Below are 24,788 nucleotides of genomic sequence, written 5' to 3'. Positions count from 1 at the left end.
AGGACCTGACAGTCTAGTTCTGAAAAGAATTGGCTGATGAAGACCTTATGAATAGCAGCAGAACACTGTGTGATATACTGCCAAAAGATGAGCCCCTCAGGGAAAGTGCTACCTCCTCAAAGTAGAGTCAACCTTAGTGACATAGATAAAGCCAAGCTTTCAGGACCTACATGTGCTTATGTGGCACAACTCAAAATGAGAAGAAACAGCCACAAACATCCATTAATAATTGGAACATGGAATGTATGAAGCATGAATTTAGGAAAATTGGAAATTGCCAAAAATGAAATGGAATGCATAAACATCAATATCCCAAGCATTAGTGAGCTTAAATGGACTGGTACTGGCCATTTTGAATTGGACAATCATATTGTCTATGATGCTGGGAATGACAGCTTGAAGAGGAATGGAGTTGCATTCATCATCAAAAAGAACATTTTGAGACCCATCCTGAACTGCAGCCCTGTCAGTGATAGGATAATATCCACATGCCTGCAAGGAAGACCACTTAATACGATTATTTTTCAAATTTATGCACTAAATGCTAAGGCCAAAGATGAAGAAATTGAAGACTTTTACCAGCTTCTGCAGTCTGAAATTGATCAAACATGCGATCAGGATGCACTGATAATTACTGGTGACTGGAATGCAAAAGTTGGAAACAAATAAGAAGGATCAGTAGTTGGAAAACATGGCCTTGGTGATAGAAATGATGCCAGAGATTGTATGATAGAATTTTGCAAGGCCAACGACTTCTTCATTGCAAATACCTTTTTTCACCAACATAAATGGTGACTATACACACATGGACCTCACCAGATGTAATACACAGGAATCGAATCGACTATATCTGTGGAAAGAGACAATGGAAAAGCTCGATGTCATCAGTCAGAACAAGGCCAGGGGCTGATTGCAGATCAGACCATCAATTACGCATATGCAAGTTCAAGTTGAAACTGAAGAAAATTAGAACAAGTCCATGAGAGCCAAAGTACAACAGCGAGTATATTCCACCTGACTTTAGAGACCATCTCAAGAATAGATTTGACATGTTCAACACTAATGACCGAAGACTAGGCGAGTTATGGAATGGCATCACGGACATCATGCATGAAGAATGCAAGAGGCCATTAAAAAGACAGGAGAGAAATAAAAGACCTAAATGGATGTCAGAAAAGCCTCTGAAACTTGTTCCGAACATTGAGTAGATAAAGCAAAAGGAAGAAATGATGACGTGAAAGAGCTGAACAGAAGATTTCAAAGGGCAGATTGAGAAGACTAAGTCAAGTGTCATAATGACATGTGCAAAGACCTGGAGATAGAAAACCAAAAGGGAAGAACAGGTTCGGCATTTCTCAAGCTGAAAGAACTGCAGAAAAAATTCAAGCCTCGAGTTGCTATACTGAAGGATTCTATGGAGAAAATATTAGACAATGCAGGAAGCATCAAAAGAAGATGGAAGGAATACACAGAGTCACTATACCAAAAAGAACTGGTCAACATTCAACCATTTCAGGAGGTAACATATGATCTGGAACCACTGGTACTGAAGGAAGAAGTCCAAGCTGCACTGAAGGCATTGGCGAAAAACAAGGCTCAGAGAATTGATAGAATACCAATTGAGATGTTTCAACAAATGGACGCAGTGATGGAAGTGCTCACTCTTCTACACCAAGAAATTTGGAAGATAGCTACCTGGTCAACAGACTAAAAGAGATCCATATTTATGCCTATTCCCAAGAATGCAGAAATTATCAATGTCATTAATACCACATGCAAGCAAAATTTTGCTGAAGATCATTCAAAAGTGGCTGCAGCAGTATATTGACAGGGAACTGCCAGAAATTCAAGCCAGATGTAGAAGAGAACGTGGAACCAGGGATATCATTGCTGATGTCAGACGGATCCTGGCTGAAAGCAGACTATACCAGAAAGATGTTTACCTGTGTTTCATTGACTATGCAAAGGCATTTGACTGTGTGGATCATATGGATGACATTGCAGAAAATGGAAATTCTGGAACACTTAATTGTGCTTGTGAGGAATCTGTACATGGATCAAGAGGCAGTCGTTTGAACAGAAAGGGGATACTGCATGGTTCAAAGCAGGAAAGTTGTTCATCAGGGTTGTATCCTTTCACCTATGAGTCGGAATTGACTTGATGGCAGTGGGTTTGCATTTTTTTAATTTATTCAATCTGTATGCTGAGCAAATAATCTGAGAAGCTGGACTACATGAAGAAGAAGGGGACATCAGGATTGGAGGAAGACTCATTAACAACCTTTGTTATGCAGATGACACAACCTTGCTTGCTGAAAGTGAAGAGAACTTGAAGCATTTACTGATGAAGATCAAAGACCACAGCCTTCAGTGTGGATTACACCTCAGCATAAAGAAAACAAAAATCCTTACACCTGGATCAATAGGCAACATCATGATAAACGGAGAAAAGATTGAAGTTGTCAAGGATTTCATTTTACTTGGATCCACAATCAACACCCATGGATGCAGCAGTCAAGAAACCAAAAGGCACATCATATTGGGCAAATCAGCTGCAAGAGGTATCTTTAAAGTGTCAAAAAGCAAAGATGTCACCTTAAGAATGTGCTATCAATTGCATCATATGCATGTGAAAACTAGACAATGAATAAGGAAAACCGAAGACGAATTGTCACCTTTGAATTGTGCTGGTGAAGAATACTGAATATATCAGGAACTCCCAAAAGAACGAAAAAATCTGCCTTGGAAGGAGTCCAACCAGAATGTTCCTTAAAAGCAAGAATGGCACGACTTTGTCTCACAAACTTTGGACATGTTATCAGGAGGGCTCAGTCTCTGGAGAAGTATATCACGCTTGGTAAAGTAGAGGGTCAACGAAAAAGAGGAAGACCCTCAATGAGGTGGATTGACACAATGGCTGCAAAAAAGGGCTCAAGCATAGCAATGATTGTGAGGATGGCACAGGATCAGGCAGTGTTTCATTCTGTTGTGCATAGGGTTGCTATGAATCAGAACTGACTCGATAGCACCTAACAAAAACAATGTGCTCTGGTCAGAGCTGTCATTGTTATTCAATTACAATGACACTTCGAATTACATAATTTCGTTTGTATGTGCTACAAACATGCGCTGTTGTTTCCCTTGCTGCTAGTGTTTTTTTTTTTTTAATAATTTTTATTGTGCTTTAAGTGGAAGTTTACAAATCAAGTCAGTCTGTCACATATAAGTTTATATACACCTTACTACATACTCCCATTTACTCTCCCCCTAATGAGTCAGCCCGCTCCCTTCTTCCAGTCTCTCCTTTCGTGACCGTTTTGCCAGTTTCTAACCCTCTCTACCCTACCATTTCCCCTCCAGACAGGAGATGCCAATACAGTCTCAAGCGTCCACCTGATACTAGTAGCTCACTCTTCATCAGCATCTCTCTCCAACCCATTGTCCAGTCCCTTCCATGTCTGATGAGTAGTCTTCGGGAATGGTTCCTGTCCTGGGCCAACAGAAGGTTTGGGGACCATGACCACCGGGATTCTTCTAGTCTCAGTCAGACCATTAAGTCTGGTCGTCTTATGAGAATTTGGGGTCTGCATCCCACTGTTCTCCTGCTCCCTCAGGAGTTCTCTGTTGTGCTCCCTGTCAGGGCAGTCATCAGTTGTAGCTGGGCACCATCCAGTTCTTCTGGTCTCAGGGTGATGTCAGTCTCTAGTTCATGTGGCCCTTTCTGTCTCTTGGGCTCATAGTTATCGTGGGTTGAGACCAATACATCTTAGATGGCCGCTTGTTAGCATTTAAGACCCCAGATGCCACTCTTCAAAGTGGGATGCAGAATGTTTTCATAATAGAGTTTATTATGACAATTGACTTAGAAGTCCCCTTAAGCCATAGTTCCCAAACCCCCGCCCTTGCTCCGCTGACCTTCGAAGCATTCAGTTTATCCTGTAAACTTCTTTGCTTTTGGTCCAATCCAGTTGAGCTGACCTTCCCTGTATTGAGTATTGTCCTTCCCTTCTTTTTTTTCCCTAAAGTAGTTCTTATCTACTAACTATTCAGTAAATAACCCTCTCCCACCCTTTCTCCGTCCCCCTTCTCGTAACCATAAAAGAATGTGTTCTTCTCAGTTTATACTATTTCTCAAGAACTTATAATAGTGGTCTTATACAGTATTTGTCCTTTTGCATCTGACTAATTTCACTCAGCATAATGCCTTCCAGGTTCCTCCATGTTATGAAGTGTTTCACAGATTCGTCACTGTTCTTTATCGATGCATAGTATTCCGTTGTGTGAATGTACCATAATTTAACCATTCATCAATTGATGGACACCTTGGTTGCTTCCATCTTTTTGCTATTGTAAACGGTGCTGCAATAAACATGGGTGTGCATATATCTATTCGTGTAAAGGCTCTTATTTCTCTAGGGTATATTCCGAGGAGCGGGATTTCTGGGTCGTATGGTAGTTCTATTTCTAACTTTTTAAGAAAAAGCCAGATAGATTTCCAAAGTGGTTGTACCATTTTATATTCCCACCAGCAGTGTATAAGAGTTCCAATCTCTCCGCAGCCTCTCCAACATTTATTATTTTGTGTTTTTTGGATTAATGCCAGCCTTGTTGGAGTGAGATGGAATCTCATCGTAGTTTTAATTTGCATTTCTCTAATGGCTAATGATCGAGAGCATTTTCTCATGTGTCTGTTAGGTGCCTGAATATCTTCTTTAGTGAAGTGCGTGTTCATATCCTTTGCCCACTTTTTGATTGGGTTGTTTGTCTTTTTGTGGTTGAGTTTTGACAGAATCATATAAATTTTAGAGATCAGACGTTGGTCAGAGATGTCATAGCTAAAATTTTTTTCCTAATCTGTAGGTGGTCTTTTTACTCTTTTGGTGAAGTCTTTAGATGAGCATAGGTGTTTGATTTTTAGGAGCTCCTAGTGATCGGGTTTTTCTTCATCATTTTTGGTAATGTTTTGTATTCTGTTTATGCCTTGTATTAGGGCTCCTAACGTTGTCCCTATTTTTTCTTCCATGATCTTTATCGTTTTAGTCTTTATGTTTAGGTCTTTGATCCACTTGGAGTTAGTTTTTGTGTATGGTGTGAGGTATGGGTCCTGTTTCATTTTTTTGCAAATGGATATCCAGTTATGCCAGCACCATTTGTTAAAAAGATTATCTTTTCCCAATTAACTGACCCTGGGCCTTTGTCAAATATCAGCTGCTCATATGTGGATGGATTTATATTTGGGTTCTCAATTCTGTTCCATTGGTCTATGTGCCTGTTGTACCAGTACCAGGCTGTTTTGACTACTGTGGCTGTATAATATGTTCTAAAATCAGGTAGAGTGAGGCCTTCCACTTTCTTCTTCTTTTTCAGTAATGCTTTACTTATCGGGGGCTTCTTTCCCTTCCATATAAAGTTGGTGATTTGTTTCTCCATCATTTTAAAAAATGTCACTGGAATTTGGATCAGAAGTGCATTGTATGTATAGATGGCTTTTGGTAGAATAGACATTTTTACTATGTTAAGTCTTCCTATCCATGAGCAAGGTATGTTTTTCCACTTATGTAGGTCCCTTTTAGTTTCTTGCACTAGTACTTTGCAGCTTTCTTTGTATAGGTCTTTTACATCTTTGGTAAGATTTATTTCTAAGTATTTTATCTTCTTGGGGGCTACTGTGAATGGTATTGATTTGGTGATTTCCTCTTTGATGTTCTTTTTGTTGATGTAGAGGAATCCAATTGATTTTTGTATGTTTATCTCATAACCTGTGACTCTCCTGAACTCGTCTATTAGTTTCAGTAGTTTTCTGGAGGATTCCTTAGGGTTTTTTATGTATAAGATCATGTCATCTGCAAATAGAGATAATTTTACTTCTTCCTTGCCAATCTGGATGCCCTTTATTTCTTTGTCTAGCCTAATTGCTCTGGCTAAGACCTCTAGCACAATGTTGAATAAGAGCAGTGATAAAGGGCATCCTTGTCTGGTTCCTGTTCTCAAGGGAAATGCTTTCAGGCTCTCTCCATTTAGAATGATGTGGGCTGTTGGGTTTGTATAGATGCCCTTTATTATGTTGAGGAATTTTCCTTCAATTCCTATTTTGCTGAGAGTTTTTATCATGAATGGGTGTTGGACTTTGTCAAATGCCTTTTCTGCATCAATTGATAAGATCATGAGGTTTTTGTCTTTTGTTTTATTTATATGGTGGATTACATTAATGGTTTTTCTAATATTAAACCAAACTTGCATAAAGAAAAAAAACTTTTTTTTTTTTTTTTTTTTTAATATTAAACCAACCTTGCATACCTGGTATAAATCTCACTTGGTCATGGTGGATTATTTTTTTGATATGTTGTTGAATTCTTTTGGTTAGAATTTTTTTGAGGATTTTTGCATCTATGTTCATGAGGGATATAGGTCTATAATTTTCTTTTTTTGTGGTGTCTTTACCTGGTTTTGGTATCAAGGATATGGTGGCTTCATAGAATGAGTTAGGTAGTATTCCATCATTGTCCATGCTTTGAAATACCTTTAGTAGTACTGGTGTTAACTCTTCTCTGAAAGTTTGGTAGAACTCTGCAGTGAAGCCGTCCGGGCCAGGGCTTTTTTTTGTTGGGAGTTTTTTGATTAACTTTTCAATCTCTTTTTTTTATGGGTCTATTTAGTTATTCTACTTCTGATTGTGTTAGTTTAGGTAGGTAGTATTTTTCCAGGAATTCATCCATTTCTTCTAGGTTTGCAAATTTGTTAGAGTACAATTTTTCATAATAATCCCATATGATTCTTTTAATTTCTGTTGGGTCTGTTGTGATGTGGCCCATCTCGTCTCTTATTCGGGTTATTTGTTTCCTTTCCTGTATTTCTTTAGTCAGTCTGGCCAATGGTTTATCAGGTTTGTTAATTTTTTCAAAGAACAAGCTTTTGTCTTTGTTAATTCTTTCAATTGTTTTTCTGTTCTCTATTTCATTTTTTTTTTTATTTCATTTAGTTCAGCTCTAATTTTTATTATTTGTTTTCTTCTGGTGCCTGATGGGTTCTTTTGTTGCTCGCTTTCTATTTGTTCAAGTTGTAGGGACAGTTCTCTGATTTTGGCTCTTTCTTCTTTTTGTATGTGTGCATTTATCGATATAAATTGACCTCTGAGCACTGCTTTTGCTGTGTCCCAGAGGTTTTGATAGGAAGTGTTTTCATTCTCGTTGCATTCTATGAATTTCTTTATTGCCCTCTTAATGTCTTCTATAACCCAGTCTTTTTTGAGCAGGATATTGTTCAGTTTCCAAGTGTTTGATTTCTTCTCCCTGATTTTTCTGTTATTGATTTCCACTTTTATGGCCTTGTGGTCTGAGAAGATGCTTTGTAATATTTCGATGTTTTGGATTCCGGAAAGGTTTGTTTTATGACCTAATATGTGGTCTATTCTAGAGAATGTTCCATGTACACTAGAAAAAAAAAAAAGTATACTTTGCAGCTGTTGGGTGGAGTGTTCTGTATAAGTCAATGAGGTCAAGTTGGTTGATTGTGCTGCTAGTGTTTTTATAGATGCTGATTTTGTCAAATTAGCATCTACAACATTTTGGTAGCTAGTATTTGTGAACCTGTAGCAGTAACTTTTTTGAGAATGAAGTGGTAATTAAAGGAAAAGAAGGAGAAAAAAAAGGCTTCTGCTCAGTAACTAAGTAACTAATAATGTTGTAATTCAATGTCGAAAGATTTTACAATTTTGTTCTTAGTGTTCATATAATCTTATATTTAAGCAATTTACAACTATATTTATCACATATTATTCTATGATTAAAATTGATAATAAACACTACTAAGGATTCTGTATGGTGTGGTATGGGAGGAGTTCTATGGGCGGGTGGTGACACCATGAGTTACTATACTGGGTGACACCAACACTAGTGATGCTACTGCTGCTCATGTGACCAGATCTCACAACTGGGTCCATATGTAGAAGAGGAGTTGTAGAGGTATGATGTGGCTAAAACACCCCACAGACTTAGGTTTGAATCCTAGCTCTTTTCTCACTAGCTGTGCTATCCTTTCCAAATTACTTCATGTCGAAGCCCATTTCCTCATCTTTAAAATGAGAATGATATATATATACCTCACAGGACTTACAGAGATTAATTATGTTTGTAAAGTACCTGGTACTGTAACCTGACCCTACCAACGCCAGTAAATTTCCATTAGTCCTTAAACTAGCCCAACCCAGATTTGGCCTGCTCAGCATGCACAGACAGGCCAGCTGTGATGGTTAATTGACCTCAGTGGAGGACACAGCAACAGGAGGAACAAATTAGAAGGAAAATCATCATCCAGACCTTATTCCAAAGCAAGAGGTCTGACATGAACCAGGATTCCTCCTGTTTCCTGGCCACCATCTAGAATTTTCCCCTCCCAGTACGCCTGTGCGGCTGCCATCTTACTACCCAAATCACATTTAAGCCCCCATAGCTATAGAATCTGGATCTAAGGAACTTCCTCCTGGCTCCTTGCTTTGTGCATTGGAATAATGTTACTTTCTCAAAGACTGGTGCCCAGATAATTGGCAAGTCTGAGCGCACCGGACAAGGACTCACCTTCTGGGATTCGGTAACAGTACAATGCCTGGAAAAAAGTAACTTCTCAATCAATGTTTTCTTCCTCCCCTCCCTCCAATTCTGGTGGGTTGCCCAGGACTTCAGTATCCTCCCCACAATGGTCCCTACTTTGCTGTTGCCAGTTTCACTCCTAGAACCTGACACTCTGCTCTCAACCCAGCTGAAGTCTCTCTGTATGCCCTGTATTATCACAAATGGAGAGGGAGCCCCTGTTTTGCATTCTACCTGAGACGGTCTGCTGCTTAATCTTGGATACCTCCCCTACCCCTTTGCTATTAGCCTGCTCTGAGATGTGAGGAACTTCTAAAGGTTGGTCCAAAGTTTGGTCCTCTGGTCACACCACACCTCCTGGGCCCAACCAGTCGTTAATGAGTTCTCAAACCCAGAAGGTGTGGCTGGAGCCTGTCTTGACTCCTCTGATCTGCCCTGCTGCCTTATAAAACTGACCAACAGTGACAGGGAAAGAATGCACTTAATTTTAATTACATTTGTTATACAAAACTCCAAATTTAGAAAATGGTTACCATAGGGAACAATTAATCCACATTACAAGTGTACTCCAAAGGAGTTTTCCTGGAGCAGTTTCTTTTTTTTTTCAGGAATACATGTTTTATAAGGCAAGACACAAATTTTTATGTCTTAACCACTAGGCGCTAGGCAAATGGTGGTTTTTCTTTTTCTTTCTTTTTAAGAGCACCAGCACCTAAAGACGTGCTGAGCTTCAGTTAAGTCTGAAAACAATGGAGCCCTGAAGAACAAACACACAGGCTTACATATATTTATAGCCATTAATGAAAATCCGAGTCTCCATTTTTTCCCTTAATTTGACTAACCCGGAGGCCACTTTGAGTTTTCGTTGCTAATATTCGTAGCACAAGACTTGTGTCTAAATTTTCAGAAAATTGTGAAATGCTAGTCTTGGGTACCTTAAGTCTGACAAGACAAAAACCTTACTACTTCACCTACAAGAGACCGAGGCCCTTCAGTATCTAAGAGCCGGACCTCAGGCTCTGGTTAGCAAGGTCTGCAGCTGTGCAGAAAGCCGGAGAGCAGTGAGGGCGGTTTGTGGCTAGAGCGGCCTGAGAGGCACCCGTGGGCCTCTCTGCTCCACCAGCAGCCCCTCTCACTGCTCGAGGAACGTTCCGGAAGTTCGGGTGGCGGCAGAGCTGGCTTCTAGGATTTGGAGGTCAGGTGTGTTCGCAGCCTTGTGGGTGACGTTGCCTAGAATGTGGTTCACGTTATTCATTTTCTGCCAATACATTTTTTTCTTAGACTTTCCAATATCAAATCTTTACCTCAGGGTTTTGAGGGAGGGAGGGAGGGTCCCCCATCATTTTCTTCATTTGAGCCTTGCGTCAGGAAGGGGGTTTCCTCAGGTTTTTAATGTAGAATTGTAGTACTGCTTCCTTTTTAGAAACCTCGTTATCTGCGCTGCAAATTAATATTTTATTTACAAAAAGCCTTTATTTACAAGAGGCTTTGTGCTTCATTTCTTTCTTCCTCCCATTTCCCTTCCACAAAAGAATCTTAAAAAGTAAAGAATTGGAATGGAGTGTGAAGATCATTGTAGGCTGAGCTCTCGCTTGACAAGTGAAGGGATCTGAGCAGGAAAGTGATTTGCTGGAGATTATTGTGCCGTGTTTATTTGTTTAAATTGAGTACGCCCTAAAACTTCGGAAAGTACTAGGGCATTGGCGCTGGCAAGGACTTGAGAGGCCACTGGGGCCAAGCGTTTTATTTTCAGGCCAACTAAAAGTGAAGTGATTTGCCGGAAGGCACATAGCTCTGGGGCGGAGGAGTCCACAGTTTGGCTGCTAGTACAGCAGCTTTTCCCCAGAGATACTGAGGGAGGCCTGCCGTACGAGCCCTAGTTTTCTGACTCAATCCTAGTAGTTAACAGCACACGCTTCGGGATCTACAAACTCTGATTCTCTTAAGCCCCTCTTCTCACTTAACTAGTGCACATTATTTAACCTCTCTGAGATGTAACTCCGGAGCCCTGGTGGCGCAGTGGTTGAGAGCTCCGCTGCTAACCAAAAGAGTCTCGGGTTGAAATCCACCAGCTGCTCTTTGGAAACTGCATGAGGCAATTCTACTCAGTCCTACAGGGTTGCTATGAGTCAGAATCGACTTGAGGGCAGTAGGTTTTTAGCTTTTAACTACTTCATCCTTAAATTGTTTCTGAGACCTATGTATAAGGTTGTGAAGATTTAAACGAAAAAATATAGCTAGATAAATAGATACCTACACAAAGCAGTAAGTGCTCAAAAAGTAACTATATTTGCATATTATGTGGGTGTATTATCATAGAACTATTAGGTAGTCAGTTAAATTGTATGGAAGGAAATAAAAGTTGCAGCCCTTACCCCAGCCAGCAGTCTATTTACTCATTCAAAAACAAATAATATTTTGAGTGTTTACTGTGTGCCAGGTGCTGAAGATAGACTATTAGGTAAAACAGAAGGTGCCCCTGGTCTCATGAAGCTAGTTAACTTGTCATTCATCCATTCATGCAATAAATGAGGAAATTATAGCACAGCTGGTTTCAACCCAGCAGGAAGAACTTTCTAATTATTAGAGTTGTTCAAAAGTAGAATGAAATTGCCTTGGGAGAGATTACCTCACCATCACTGAAAGTGACTTTCATTTGGATTATATGGTTTCTAAATTTTGCTTTGAACAAATTTTGTATTAAGTAACATGAAGAATATAAATTTGGATAACATTAAGAAGCTTATGATTTAGTAGGTGAAATGAAATATGCTTTTAAATAATTATGTTGGACAAAAGATGGTAAATATGTTGTAAGGCAGATTCTGAGGAAGGAGAAATCTCATGTAGTGAGGTAATCAGGAATAGTTTCTTGGAGGAGGTAGGATTCCTAATGGGCCTTGAGGTAGAGGTAAAAATTTTTTTAAACAGATTATATTTTTTAAAACAGTTTTAGATTTACAGAAAAAGTTAACAGAGCATTTCCACATACCCCACCCCCAGTTTCTCCTATTATTAACATCTTACGTTTTGTTGGTGTTAGTTGTCATCAAGTTGATCTGACTCTGGTGTTTGCAGAGTAAAACTGCTACATACGGCTTTCACGGCTGTGACCTTTCGGAAGCAGATCACCAGGCTTGTCTTCTGCGTTGGCCCTGGATGGGTTCAAACCACCAATCTAGTTGTCCAGTGCTTAACTGTTTGTGCCACCCAGGGCATACGATACATTTATTACATTAATGAACCAATATTGATGCGTTATTATTAACTAAAGATCTTAGTTTATTCAGATTTCTTTAGTTTTTAACTGATGTTATTTTTCTGTTCTAAGATCCCATCCAGGGTACCATGTTATATTTAGTTGTCATGTCTCCTTAAGCTCCTTTTGGCTGTAACAGTTTCTCAAACTTTCCTTGTTTTTGATGACCTTGGTGGCTTTGAGAAGTAGTGGTTAGATACTTTGTGGAATGTCTTACTAGTGGAATTTGATGTTTTTCTCATGATAAGACAGGAGTTATGGGTTATTGAGAGGAAGACAACATTGTATCAAGACAACATACAATCTATATAATTTATGACCGTTGATGTAGACTTTGATTACCTGGCTGAAGTAGTGTTTGTCAGGTTTCTCCACAGCAAAGTTACTCTCTATTTTCCCCTTCCCATACTGTAATCTTTGGAAGGAAGTCACTATGTGCAGCCACACCTAATGAGTGGGGAGTTATGCTCCCCCTTCTTGAGGGTAGAGTATCTACATAAATTATTTGGAGTTCTTCTGCATGGGAGCTTTGTCTCTTCTTCCCCGTTTATTAATTTTTTCATCATTTACATATATCAGTATATACTCATAGATACTTACTTTGTAGTTTGGGTTATAATACTATGTTATTATTTTGCTGCTCACATTGATTCCCTTTTGGCCATAAGTTTGCTTCTCTGCTCTTTTGACATACTTTTATCAATATGGGCATATATGTATATATATGCACTTCATCACTTTCTGGCACTATGAAGTGAGCTCAAGGCTCATATTGTGTATGTCCTGTCCCAATACTAGAATCAGCTATTTTTCCAAGTAGCCGTGATTCCTTTTATTGGGCAGTACTATTAGAAACGAAGATCTGGGCACTGGGTGTGCGTGTTGCTACTGGAGTATCATTTATTTTAGGCCTTCTCAGCTGACAGAAGAAATGTATGCGTGTATACTAACCTGTGGATATATACACATTTATAAATCTGTATTCACGTGTATGCATATTAAGCTAAACTGTGAGTTCATACTGATGTCTCCAACTCAAATCCATTACCACAGGGATCAATCTAGCCTCGAGAGGTAGAATTAAAAAAAAAAAGGTGTGAGGAATAAAGTTAAAAAAGAAACCCAAAACACTGCTCTTATGAACATTCTTATATTTGTCTCCTGGTATATGAATGAGCATTTCTGTTGAGTATAAACTGGGTAATAGGTTATATGTATGTCTTAGTCTTGGTTCTTTAGAGGAGCAAAACCATACGTGTGTATATATATATATGTATATATATATATATCTCTTACTGGTTTTGTGTGTTTGGGTGTATATATATACACACACACATACATACTGTATACGTGTTTATATATATATATTTATATATAGAGAGAATTTGATGTACTTCAAGGGACTGGCTTACGAAGTTGTGGGGTTGGTAGGTCCAAAATCTCTAGGTCAGGCAGCAGGAAGGAGACTTCTGCAGGCTTGTGTAGGTTAGGTGACAAGAAGCGTGCAGGAGCAATATAAATATCCGTTTATATTCTGGAGATGGACCACACCTCCAAGAAAACTACCCTTTCAACTGCTTGGGTGATCACATCATGGAATGTCATTATGTTACATAACTTTACATTACAGAACACCAACCAGTCCAGTATTTGGCCAGATCGCTGAAAATCATAGCCTAACCAAGTTGACACATAAAATTAACCATCACAGTGCATCTTCAAGTTTTGATAATGATAAAGCATGTTAAGAATTGTGAAAAGTTTTATGAGATCTTACCCTACTTGCAAACTAACCAGCTAGCCTGTTACTGTTTCATGGATGTTGGTAGAAGATAAAAGATGCATCCCTCAGAAACAAAGGATTTTATGACTCATGGCAAAAGCAGTAAGCAGATCTTCAGGTCCCTTTTGGTTTCTCTTGCCTCCAAGTCCAACGGTGGGGGGGGGGGGTAGACGTGTGCAAATAATGGAAGTGGGCCTAGAGGGATGCCTGCACATGCAGTTGGTGGAGTTAATGGAGAGGAGTGCTGAGTGGAGGAACACTTCTTAATGAGTGGTAACAAGCCTGCTCACTTCATTCCTCAATGTTGCTTGCTACAAATGACAAATGGCCTGGGTAAAGAACAGTCAGGACCTTAGATCCTTGGCATACCCAGCAAAAACATCAAGGCCCATCACAGATCTACGCCAACAATGTCTAATTATCTCTCAAAATGGTTCTATCAATTTGACTCAACTACTCATGTATAAGTGTCCCTGTTGCTTACATATTCTCACCAGTTCTTTTTTCTTTTAATCTTAATTTCTGTCACTATAACACAGCCACGAGAGAATTAAACCCTATAGAACATGATTTGAGTGACTATTTTCTCAATTTTCCCAAGGATAGTATATGCCTAGTACCATTCTAGATGCATAGGAGAGAAGGAAATTCATTCTGTATCATGGGTGCCTTAGAGGGGAGTTGGCAAATTACAGCCCAAGGTTTCAAATCTGGCTGTCTGCCTTGGCCTTTGAGCCAAGAATGTTATTTTACATTTTGAAGTGCTTGAAAAAAAAATCAAAGAAGAACATTTTGTGACATGTGACTGTTATATGACATTTAAATGTTAGTGGCCAAAAATAAAATTTTACTGGAACACAGCCACATACATTCATTTACATATTCTGTGGCTGCTTTCACACTACGACAGCAGAGTTGCGTAGGTGCAACACAGATTGTATGACCCACAAAGCCTAAAGTATTTACTGTGTGGCCCTTTACAGAGGTTTGCTGACCCCCTGCCTGAGGATATTAGTGCTTAAGTACTGGGAACCCTAGTTAAAGAGGGCTGCTAGTGGATATAAAATATCTTTGTGGTCTTAATTTACATATAGTTAACTTTTTAAAGTGAAATATAATATATTTAAAGGGTGGGTAGAAAAAAAATTTTTTTTCTTTTTTTTTAGGATTTTGGCAGGCAGAGATCAAGGAGGTTCTTTCAGATGGCGGAAACAGCAGGATATTGAGGTGAGAAAGTGTAGGTTATATTTGGGGTTTAGTCGCTATGAGTCGGAATCGACTCGATGGCACTGGGTTTTGGGTTTTTAGTAAAAAGTGCAGTTTTGCTCTTGTAAAGTACTGGCTACATACTTTGCAGGACCAAGTATAAAATTAAAGTATAGGGCCCCTTGTTCAAAATACAAAAATTTCAATACAGCAGTAGCAGAGCATTAAGCCAAATTCAGGATCCTTCTAAATGAAACTTCCCAGATCACATGCCCATGAAGCCATACCTGACAGTGGGAAATAATTCTGGAAAGGAAGCTTGGGACCAGATTCGGGGTGGGAGGGGAGGCAGGGCTTGAATGCCAGGCTAAGGAGTTTGGATTTAATTTATTAAGAGACCTGGTGAAATAGTGGTTAAGAGCTCGGCTGCTAACCAAAAGGTAGGCAGCTTGAACTCTGGAAATTCTATGGGGCAGTTCTACTCTGTCCTGTAGGGTTGCTATGAGTCGGAATCGACTCAATGGCAACGGGCTTGGTTTTTCTTTTTTAAGAAGCCATTGAAGGTTTCTGAAGAGAACAGTGACCCAGTTTCAGGAAGATTATATAAGAGAAGTCTGTAGCATAGATTTGAAAGGTAAAGGCCTGGAGGCAAGGAGACCTGTTAGGAGGTAATTACAATAGTTCAGACAAGAAATAATGAAGACTGGCACTAATTGAATAAGGAGAAGGAAAAAGGAATAGACCTAGCTTTGAACTTACTCACTTTCTCTCTGTGGTGTATATGACCTTTGGCACCATCCTCTCTCAACTTCAATTTCCTAATCTGTAAAATTAGGATAATAATAACTTTTTCTTCCTTATCACATTTGTTTTTCAAAATATAGCCCAAACTGGAGTTTAGTGCTGTTTCTTTTGTTCTCTTTTGGGCATTCTTCCCTTTATATATGTATATGTATGTTTTAAATATGTATATTCTCATTCCATTTCTAACTGACCTTTTATTTTGTAATAATTACATCTCTACTCTGAAGCAGCCTTTAATTTTATAACCAAATTTGAATCATTTCAGTTTCTTCTCTGCCTTCTTGTCTCCCCAAACTTCCTATGCTGGAAGAAAAAGTCTGGAATGTGGATGCCTTAGTTACCCAATTAAGTCAAATAAGAAAGTATTAAATCTACTGAGAAGCTAGTATGAACAGACCCCCGAAATTGAAATAAGCCTTGATGAAGAGATGAGGCATAATCTAAACTATAAAATAACCATAGGATTTGAACATTCTAAGAGGAAGGGGGAAGTAGCAGACCTGAAAACCTATTATTTATAAAACAAGGGACACTCCACTTTTTACTACTTTAAAAAAAATTCTCTTTAAAAAAGCAAAAGGTATATGGTATAGAAAATAGCAATGTTGTGTGAATTGTGCTACCACTTTGTTACTATGTGCCCCTCCATATAAATTGCCTTATGTATAATAGGAAACCGTGGTGGCCTAGTGGTTAAGTGCTACGGCTGTTAACCAAAAGGTCAGCAGTTCAAATCCACCAGGAGCTCCTTTAAGCTCTTTGGGGCAATTTTATCCTGTCCTGAAGGGTTGCTATGAGTCGCAATTGACTCGATGGGCAACGAATTTGGTTTTGTTTTTTTATCTATAATAGGGAGCCCGGGTGATGCAGTGGTTAGGTGTTCACTTGCAAACCAGAAGGTCAGCAGTTGGAATCCACGAGCTGCTCCTTGGAAACTCTATGGGGCAGTTCTGCTCTGTCCTGTAGAGTAGCTGAGTCAGAATCAGTTCGATGGCAATGAGTTTTTTTGGTTTTATGTACAATAGAGGAACTCTGGTGGTGCAGTGGTTAAAACATTTGGGTGCTAACCGAAAGGTCAGCCATTGAACCCTCCAGCTCTGTGGGAGAAAGATGTGGCAGTCTGTTTCCATAAATATTGACAGCGTTGGAAGCCCTATGGGGTAGTTCTACTCTTATGAGTCGAAATCAACTTGATGGCAATGGGCTATGTAGAATAACACATTAATCCTTTTAACACCACACTAGGGTAGGAAGTATTATCCCCATTTTACAGATGAGGAGAAGTTAAGTGATTTGCCCAAAGTCAAATAATTTACAACTAGAAGGTAGCAGAGCCAAAGATTCTGACAAAAGAGTTCTAATTCTCCTGGAATGCGAATGTCTGGCTTCCATGGAAGCTGAGGTAGCCCACACAGGCTATTGCCTTTAGGTGTCCTTTTGAACATTGAGCCTTGGAAAAACTGGTTCTTAAAAGCTACCTTTGAGTCAAACAATGGTCCAGATAAACTAGTAAGACCATTTTGTCTTGGGCATTGTGCTCTTTTGAAGAATTCAGTTAGTTTTTGGAAACCAACTCCAGAGGTCAGATAGGGAGCTATGTTTAGAGTAAATCAGTAATTATTTTAATTGTTCTTCAAGACAATGCTGTGTGAAAATCCTTCCTAACCACAAATTTGTTTATGAGTTCTGTTCCCACCTTTAGTCCATGGCAAAGCTAATAAGATTTGATATAAGACTTTTGAAAGTTGTCATCTTTGGAATATTTTTGACATTCTAGTTGAAATGTTACTCCACTTTGCAAATCATATACATCCACTGCTCTCTTATCAACATGGTTGAATTCCAAAGACCAGATCATTATGTGAAAATTGGTGTTAAGAGGAATACTGCCCAGCCTCCCCTCTTCCCCGGTCCCAGCCCTTCCAGCTGGGTGGCTCCAAACCCTCTGTACCTAAAGCAGTCATGGGCTCACCCTAATTCTGCTTTCTGGAATCCGAATCCATGCTACAGGCTGCTGCTGGGCCTCCACAGCTGCCCAGAGTCCCAGCTTGGGCTCTGCGGTGCATTCGAGGCGGGAAGTAGAACAGTGTGGGTTAGGTGGTGGGCGGCAGCCAGTGCCTATGTGTGAGATGATATGGGGTAGAGGATGAGGCATGCTGGGAGGAGGCTGGGGAGGTGCAAGCCAAGAGGAGCTGGAGTGTTAAGCACCATGTGGGTACCAGACTGGGGTTAAATACTCTGGGGGTGGTGCTGCTTCTCCCTCTGTGTGCCCTGGACCAGCTGTGTGCAGCAAGGGTATGTGGGTTGGCGGGGTCGTTAATGGGCAAAATAGTCAGATAATAGATTTTTTACTATTGTCGTAAATGTGAAATGTCAGATAATGAGATAATCGATAAAGGAGGAGTGTATTCAGTAAACTTCAATCAATTTCTGTTATTGGTTTAATATGATTTTTGTTTTAACAATTCAAAGCAGGTAGCCTGGCTCCACAGGTCACACTCTTAATCAATATGTGTATTGCTACTTTGTGTATATGATCTGATTTAAGCCTCCCAAAAGCTCCGTGAAAGAGGGGCTATTATCAGCATTTTACAAATGAGACAGCTGAGGTCTAGAGAGGTTAAGTGATTTGCCTATGTACATAAAACCAGTTAAGTGACAGGGCTAGGGTTTGAATCCAGGTAATCCAACCCCAGAATTTGTTGCTTTACTATTATGTTACACTGCTCCGAAGGTGAGTAGGGAATCTTTTAAAAGACAACCTTGAAGACTGTATAGTTTAGCCTTTTCTAAAATCTAAATACTCCTGATTTCATTTACTTTAGGTTTTGATCTAATGTTTGGTAATTCCAGTATCTCTAGTTCCCAAAGCCATACTGGGTAGATCTCCAAACCAGATAAGCATTGTATTCTTATGAATTTGTCTCAATTCTCAACCCAGAAAAGCATACCTAGTAGTGGCTTTCCCACCTCTCTCAAGACCCCACAGCTGATGGTTGCAACAACATTAATAATCAAGCAAAAATATGTGAATGGTTATACAGGTAGCTGTGTATGCTATGGAAACCCCAGTGGCGTAGTGGTTAAGTGCTGTGACTGTTAACCAAAGGGTCAGCAGTTGAAATCCGCCATGCGCTCCTTGGAAATGCAATGGGGCAGTACTACTCTGTCCTATAGGATTGCTATGAGTCTGAATCGACTCGACTGCACTGGGGTTGGGTTTTTTTTGGTATGTATGCTATATTGGTGTGGGAAGGTGTATGGGAGTACATCTACGTAGGTATATCTGTGGGCATATGTATATAGATGTGTGTGCCGCATATATATTCATATGTAAAGCACATAGGGGCACAGCTAGGGATAATTCCTAGACATACACCTCATGGAATTGATTTACTGGGTTTGAAGCAGCTCAGGACCATATACGTACTCCACACTTACTGTCTTGTTATCCAACATTTCACATTTATGACAATAGTAAAAAAAAATCTGCTGTCTGACTGTTTTGCACATTAATGGCATACGTCTGGCAGGAACCCTTTCATGACCAGTGGGACATACAGCACCCACCTATGTATAGCACCCACCTACATTTTCTGCCTTTCTGATGTGGTCATCTTCCACTTTCACATAATGCTGATTTTCGTGTAACAGCCTGGTCTTTGGAACCTAGCCATGTTAGTGAGAAGTGGGTATGTGTTGTGGGATAACTGGGTCAGTTGGCATAACTTAGTTCATAAAGGTAACGTTCTACGTCTGTCATGGATTGAATTGTGTTCCCCCCAAAATGTACATCAACTCAGTTAGGACATGTGTGGTTGTGATCCATTTTGTGATTTTAATTTTATGTTAAGAGGATTAGGGTGGGATTGTAACTCCACCCTTACTCAGGTCACCTCCGTGATCCAAGGTAAAGGGAGTTTCCCTGGGGTGTGGCCTGCACTGCTTTTTATGTCTCAAGAGATAAAAGGAAAGAGAAGAAAGCAGAGAGTTGGGGACCTCATACCACCAAGAAACCAGCACCAGGAGTAGAGTGCGTCCTTTGGACACGGGGTCCCTGCGCCTGAGAAGCCCTTCTACCAGGGGAAGATTGAGGACAAGGACCTTCCTCCAGAGCCGACAGAGAGAGAAAGCCTTCCCCTGGAGCCGACGCCCTGAATTTGGACTTGTAACCTACTAGACTGTGAGAAAATAAGTTTTTCTTTGTTAAAGCCATCCACTTGTGGTATTTCTGTTATGGCAGCACTAGATGACTAAGACAATTTGGTACCGAGAGAGTGGGGTGCTGCTCTAACAGATATCTATAATGTAGAAGTGGTTTTGAAACTGTGAATGGATAGAGTTGTGACAGCGACAGAGGACCTGCAGTGGCAAAGAACCAGCAGCAGCAGAGAACCAATAGCAGCAGAACCAGGAGACCAGCACGAGAGGGTGCTGGAGCTGACCCACAGAGCAAGAGTGCTGAATGCCTATGTGCAGGAGGCTTCCTGGTAGAGTGAGGTGCTTCAGGGCACTTACTGGTGGAGCTAAGCTTGCTTACCCACGAAGCAAGAGAGCTGAGTGCCTGTGCACAGGAGGCATCCTGGAGGAGTGGGGTGCCTCTGGGCATTTATCAGTGGAGCTACAGAGCTTTGGAATACCTGCCCCTGCAGGGCAGATGCGGGTGTGAGGCCCGAGGAGCAGAGAGGCCAAGAAACCAGGAAGCAAAAACTGAAGAAACAACACAAGGAGCCGAGCTGCCTCGGTCTCAAAAGGTATGGCCCTGACATCAGGGGTTTCAAAGGGTAGAGCCATGGCCTCCGGTGTTTCTAAGGGTAGAGTTGGCACTCAGATGGACTAGGAGAATTGTGTGTCTAAAGCCAAGGGAGTAGAGTTGCTGTCCCAGTGGGCCTGGAAGGCAGAGCTGAAGCCCAGGGCCAAGGGGCCTCTGCTCAGAATCCAGAGAGTGTGGCTAATACCTAGAGGCTGGAGGGCAGGGCCATTGTGTAAGTTGTCTCAGAAAACAGAGGATTATTTTCAAAGCTTTGAAGGCTAATGTAATGTGTTCTGCTGACTTGCTTGGTGCCTGTTGTCCTTTCTTTTCCTCTAGTTTCTCCCATTTGTAATGGAAATGTCTAGCTTGTGCCAATTCTGCCATTGTACCATTGGAAGCAGATAATCTGTATTCTAGACTTCACAGATGAAGAGAAATTTTTAGATTTTGGACTTGGAGTTAAGACTTTTGCTATGATATGACAGGGTGAATATGTTTTGCATGTTACAAGGATGTGAATTTTGGGGGGGGCAAAGGGTGGAATATAATGCATTGAATTGTGTTCCCCCCAAAATGGGTATCAACTCCATTAGGCCATGTGTGGCTGTCATCCATTTTGTGATTTTAATTTTATGTTAAGAGGATTAGGGTGGGATTGTAACACCACCCTTACTCGGGTCAACTCTGAGATCCAAGATAAAGGGAGTTTCCCTGGAGTGTGGCCTGCACCACCTTTTATCTCTCAAGAGATAAAAGAGGAGCAAGCAGAGAGTTGGGGACCTCTTACCACCAAGAAACCAGCACCAGGAGCAAAGTGCGTCCTTTGGACGTGGGGTCCCTGTGCCTGAGAAGCTTCTCGACCACAGAAAGATTGAGGACAAGGACCTTCCTCCAGAGTTGACAAAGACAGAAAGCCTTCCCCTGGAGCCGACACCCTGAATTTGGACTTGTAACCTACTAGACAGTGAGAAAATAAATTTCTCTTTGTTAAAGCCACCCACTTGTGATACTGCTGTTATGGCAGCACTAGATGACTAAGACAACATTCTAGTTTGGTGAGTAATGTTTAGGATCTTGAAAGCTTGCGAGCAGCCATCTAAGATACACTATCGGTCTCTTCCCGTCTGGAGCAAAGGAGAGTGAAGAAAACCAAAGACTTGAAAGAAATTAGTCCACAGGACTAATGGCCCGTGCCAACCACAGTCTCTTCTTGCCTGACACCAGAAGAACTAGATAGTGCCCAGCTACCATCACCAATCATTCTGATTAGGACACAGTAGAAGGCCCCTGTTAGAATGGGAGAAAAATGTAGAACAAAACTTTAATTTATAAAAAATACCAGACTTAGTGGACTGATAGAGACTAGAGGAACCCCCGAAACTATTGTCCTAAGATACCCTTTTAACCTGGAACTGAAGGTACTCCTAGAGATCGTCTTTTAACCAAATAATAGATTGGTCTGTAAAATAAACAGTAATACCCATGAGGAATGTGCTTCTTAGAGCAATCAACAATACAAGACCAAACGGCCAACATTTACCAAAAGCAAAGATGAGAAGGCAAGGAGGGACAGAGAAACTGGATGGATGGAAACGGGACAAGTGGGTAATGGTGAGACTGCTGACACATTTCAGGATTGTAACCAGTTCATTTGTGTATGAATTGTTGAATGCAAATCTAATTTGCTGTGTAAAATTTTACCTAAAATACAGTTAAAAAAAAAAAAAAACCACCTGAGTGTTACCCTGTCTTATCCTTCATGGACATGGGAACTTATTATCAAAATATGCTAACCATGGTGATTTCAGTGCTTTGAGAAAATAAAAAACAGCTTTTTACAAAAATCTTGGAGACCCCTGGTTTAGATAATCAGAACTCTTCTGTTTCACACTGTTTAAAAGATCTTACTGCTGAAAGAAAATGTTAAGAGAAAACATGGCATTTTTCTACTCTTTTAAGTGGTGCAGGTTATTTTAGTTGAGGTGTTTTTCCTTTTCAAAAATAATTGGAATGTGGTTACTTCTGGGACCATTTTTAGTGAACATTAAGATGTTTCAAAAGGCTATTTTTTGCTTGGCATAAAAAGCATTGGTTCTGCTCTCTTTGCTTGACTTCATCTGCCTGGTACTAATTTTGGTTTCCATAGAAGCAAGGGTAAGCAGCTGGTGGTAGTGGAGAAGCCAGGATTGCTGCAGATTTCAGAACCCCAGCATTGGAAATATTTTAAGTATCTTGGGTGTTGAACACCTGTGTTGCTTTTCTGATACAACAGAATTTCCTGATTTAAAAATGACACACTCATTGTCTTAGCTACTGCTGCTGTATAACAGAAATGTCACAGGTGAGTGGCTTTGAAGAACAGCAGTGTATTTTCTTACAGTTAGGAGGCTAAAAGTCCAAATCAAGGTTTCAGCCAGTCAGTTCCTTCCTTGTCGGTATCCCTGGGCAGCCCTAGGTTTCATGGACTTATCGAAACCAAGGTCTGTGGGCTTGTAGACATCTTTACATATCATCTGTTTTCCTTAGTGTGTGGTTACTTGTTTTGTGTCTGTGCTGCTTTTCATATAACTCAGAAGTAATTAGGTTTAGGATCCACCCTACACTGGTATTACCTCAACTATTTGATTACATTACATTAGATTCTATTATGGAAAATGCTTATACATTAGAATAGATCACAGCCAATGGTATAGGGGTTAGGATCCCAACACATTTTTGGAGAAAAGAATTCAATCTATACACTCATAATAAAGATTTTTTGAAGCTATTTAAAACCTTTGTGAGGTTCAGGCTAACATGTATATGAGTCTGTGTGTATATATATATATATTTTAATAGCTACATTGAGGTATAATTAATGTGCCACAAATTACATTTTTAAAGTGTATGGGGATGTTTTGACATACATATATACGCACTTGTGAAACCATCACCACGATCAGTACAGTAACGTATCCCTCACCCCTAAAAGTTTCCTCCTCTCCTTTATACTCACCTCTCCTGTCACTGTTGCCCCTTCTCCATAACTGTTGTTCTGTTTCTGTCATTACAGATTAGTTTGTATTTTCTAGAATTTATGTAAAGGGGATCATACATTATATATAACAAGATACTTTAAAAAAACTTTTTATTGTGCTTTAGATGAGCAAGATACTTTTTTAGTGCCAAATTTTTACTTTCAAAAATTCTTTGAAATGTCTCTATTAACCTAGTTTTATTTCTGCTTTTAATTAACTCATTCATCAAATAAACATTTCTGTCTGTTCTTTTTGCTCTTAATTTTCTCAGATTCTGGCACCATTAGAAGCTCAGTTTTTCCAAAGACGGATAAATGGCTAAAAGTGGTGGAAAAGAAAAAATAAAATGGACAACCACTGTTATCATTAGCTCATCTCTTAAGGTAAAGGGACGTGGGCCATTGATTTTTAAACACCTAGGAATGGAATTGCTGACTTATATGGTGAGTGTATGTTTAACTTTATAAGAAACTGCCAGACTGTTTTCCCAAATAATTGTAACATTTTATATTTGCATCAGCAAAGTACGAGGGCTTCAGTTGCTCCAAATGCAAAAATATTTTTCATTAGATTTACAGCTATTTCACTCAGCACATTCAAGATCTCATTCCACTGGATTCTGGCTTCCATTGCTGCAGTTGATAAGACAGCAGTCAATTTAATTGTCACTTCCTGAAGTCTTTCCTCTTTGGCTGCTTTTCTGATTTTGGCATTCTGTAGATTTAAGGCGTGTTTTTTTTGTTTTTGTTTTAATCCTTTGCGGCTTCTTGACTTTGTGACTCAATATCAGTTTTGGAAGGTTCTCAGTCATGATTTCTTTTAATATTGCCCCTCTTCTATTCTCTCTCTCCTTCCCCTCTGAACTCCTGTTAAATAGGTGTTAGACCTCTTCATTATAGTCGCCATGCATTTTGACTTCTCGTCCACGTTTCCTATGTTCTTGTCTGGTTTGCAATTAAATTTCATTGGTTTTCATTGGTTTCATCTTCCATGTCAGTAATCCTCTCTTTAGTCTTGTTAAACTCATCCATTGAGAATTTTTGTTTTTGTTGTGGTGTTTTACTTTTGTCACATTGTGACAGATACAGAAAAGTACATAAAGCAACAATGACCATTTAATAGATTTATTATAAAGAGAATTACTTACGTAGCCAATCAGGTCAAGAAAAAGAACATTACCAATTTTCCTTTCCCCTCACAACTTTTCTTAATTATATCGGTGTAAAAATGATGTGGCTCAGGCATCTGACCTCCTCTTAACTTCACAAGGGGGAGGGAGAATTAAGATCAACAGCCCGAGGCTGGTTCCTATGACGTAGAGGTGAGACATGCTTCCCCTCTCTGCCATCTTTACCAATTCTGACACCAACCATCCCTTCTA

At 39.9% G+C, this 24,788-nt stretch overlaps 1 protein-coding gene across 5 annotated transcripts in view; it reads left to right on the top strand.

The window, feature by feature from the left end:
- The window catches only part of BTBD8 (BTB domain containing 8), a 143,438-nt gene extending 119,480 nt beyond the window's left edge, over positions 1–23,958 (top strand). Inside the window, exons 18-19 of one of the 5 annotated variants that reach the window (XM_049879792.1) lie at positions 14,794–14,854; positions 23,679–23,761. In XM_049879792.1, the coding sequence (XP_049735749.1) occupies positions 14,794–14,854; positions 23,679–23,694 (77 nt within the window). In that variant the 3' untranslated portion in view covers positions 23,695–23,761. Of the gene's footprint in view, positions 1–14,793; positions 14,855–23,678 lie in introns of those variants that run through there. The other 4 variants (XR_007516708.1, XR_007516709.1, XR_007516710.1 and 1 more) reach the window with 4 other exon arrangements.
- The last annotated feature ends 830 nt before the right edge of the window (positions 23,959–24,788 follow it).

This window comes from Elephas maximus, chromosome 3 (genome assembly GCF_024166365.1).
Source record: "Elephas maximus indicus isolate mEleMax1 chromosome 3, mEleMax1 primary haplotype, whole genome shotgun sequence".
NCBI classification, from domain to species: Eukaryota; Metazoa; Chordata; class Mammalia; order Proboscidea; family Elephantidae; genus Elephas; species Elephas maximus.
Note: the sequence above shows the minus strand (reverse complement) of the source record. Positions and strands in the feature narration are given on the sequence as shown.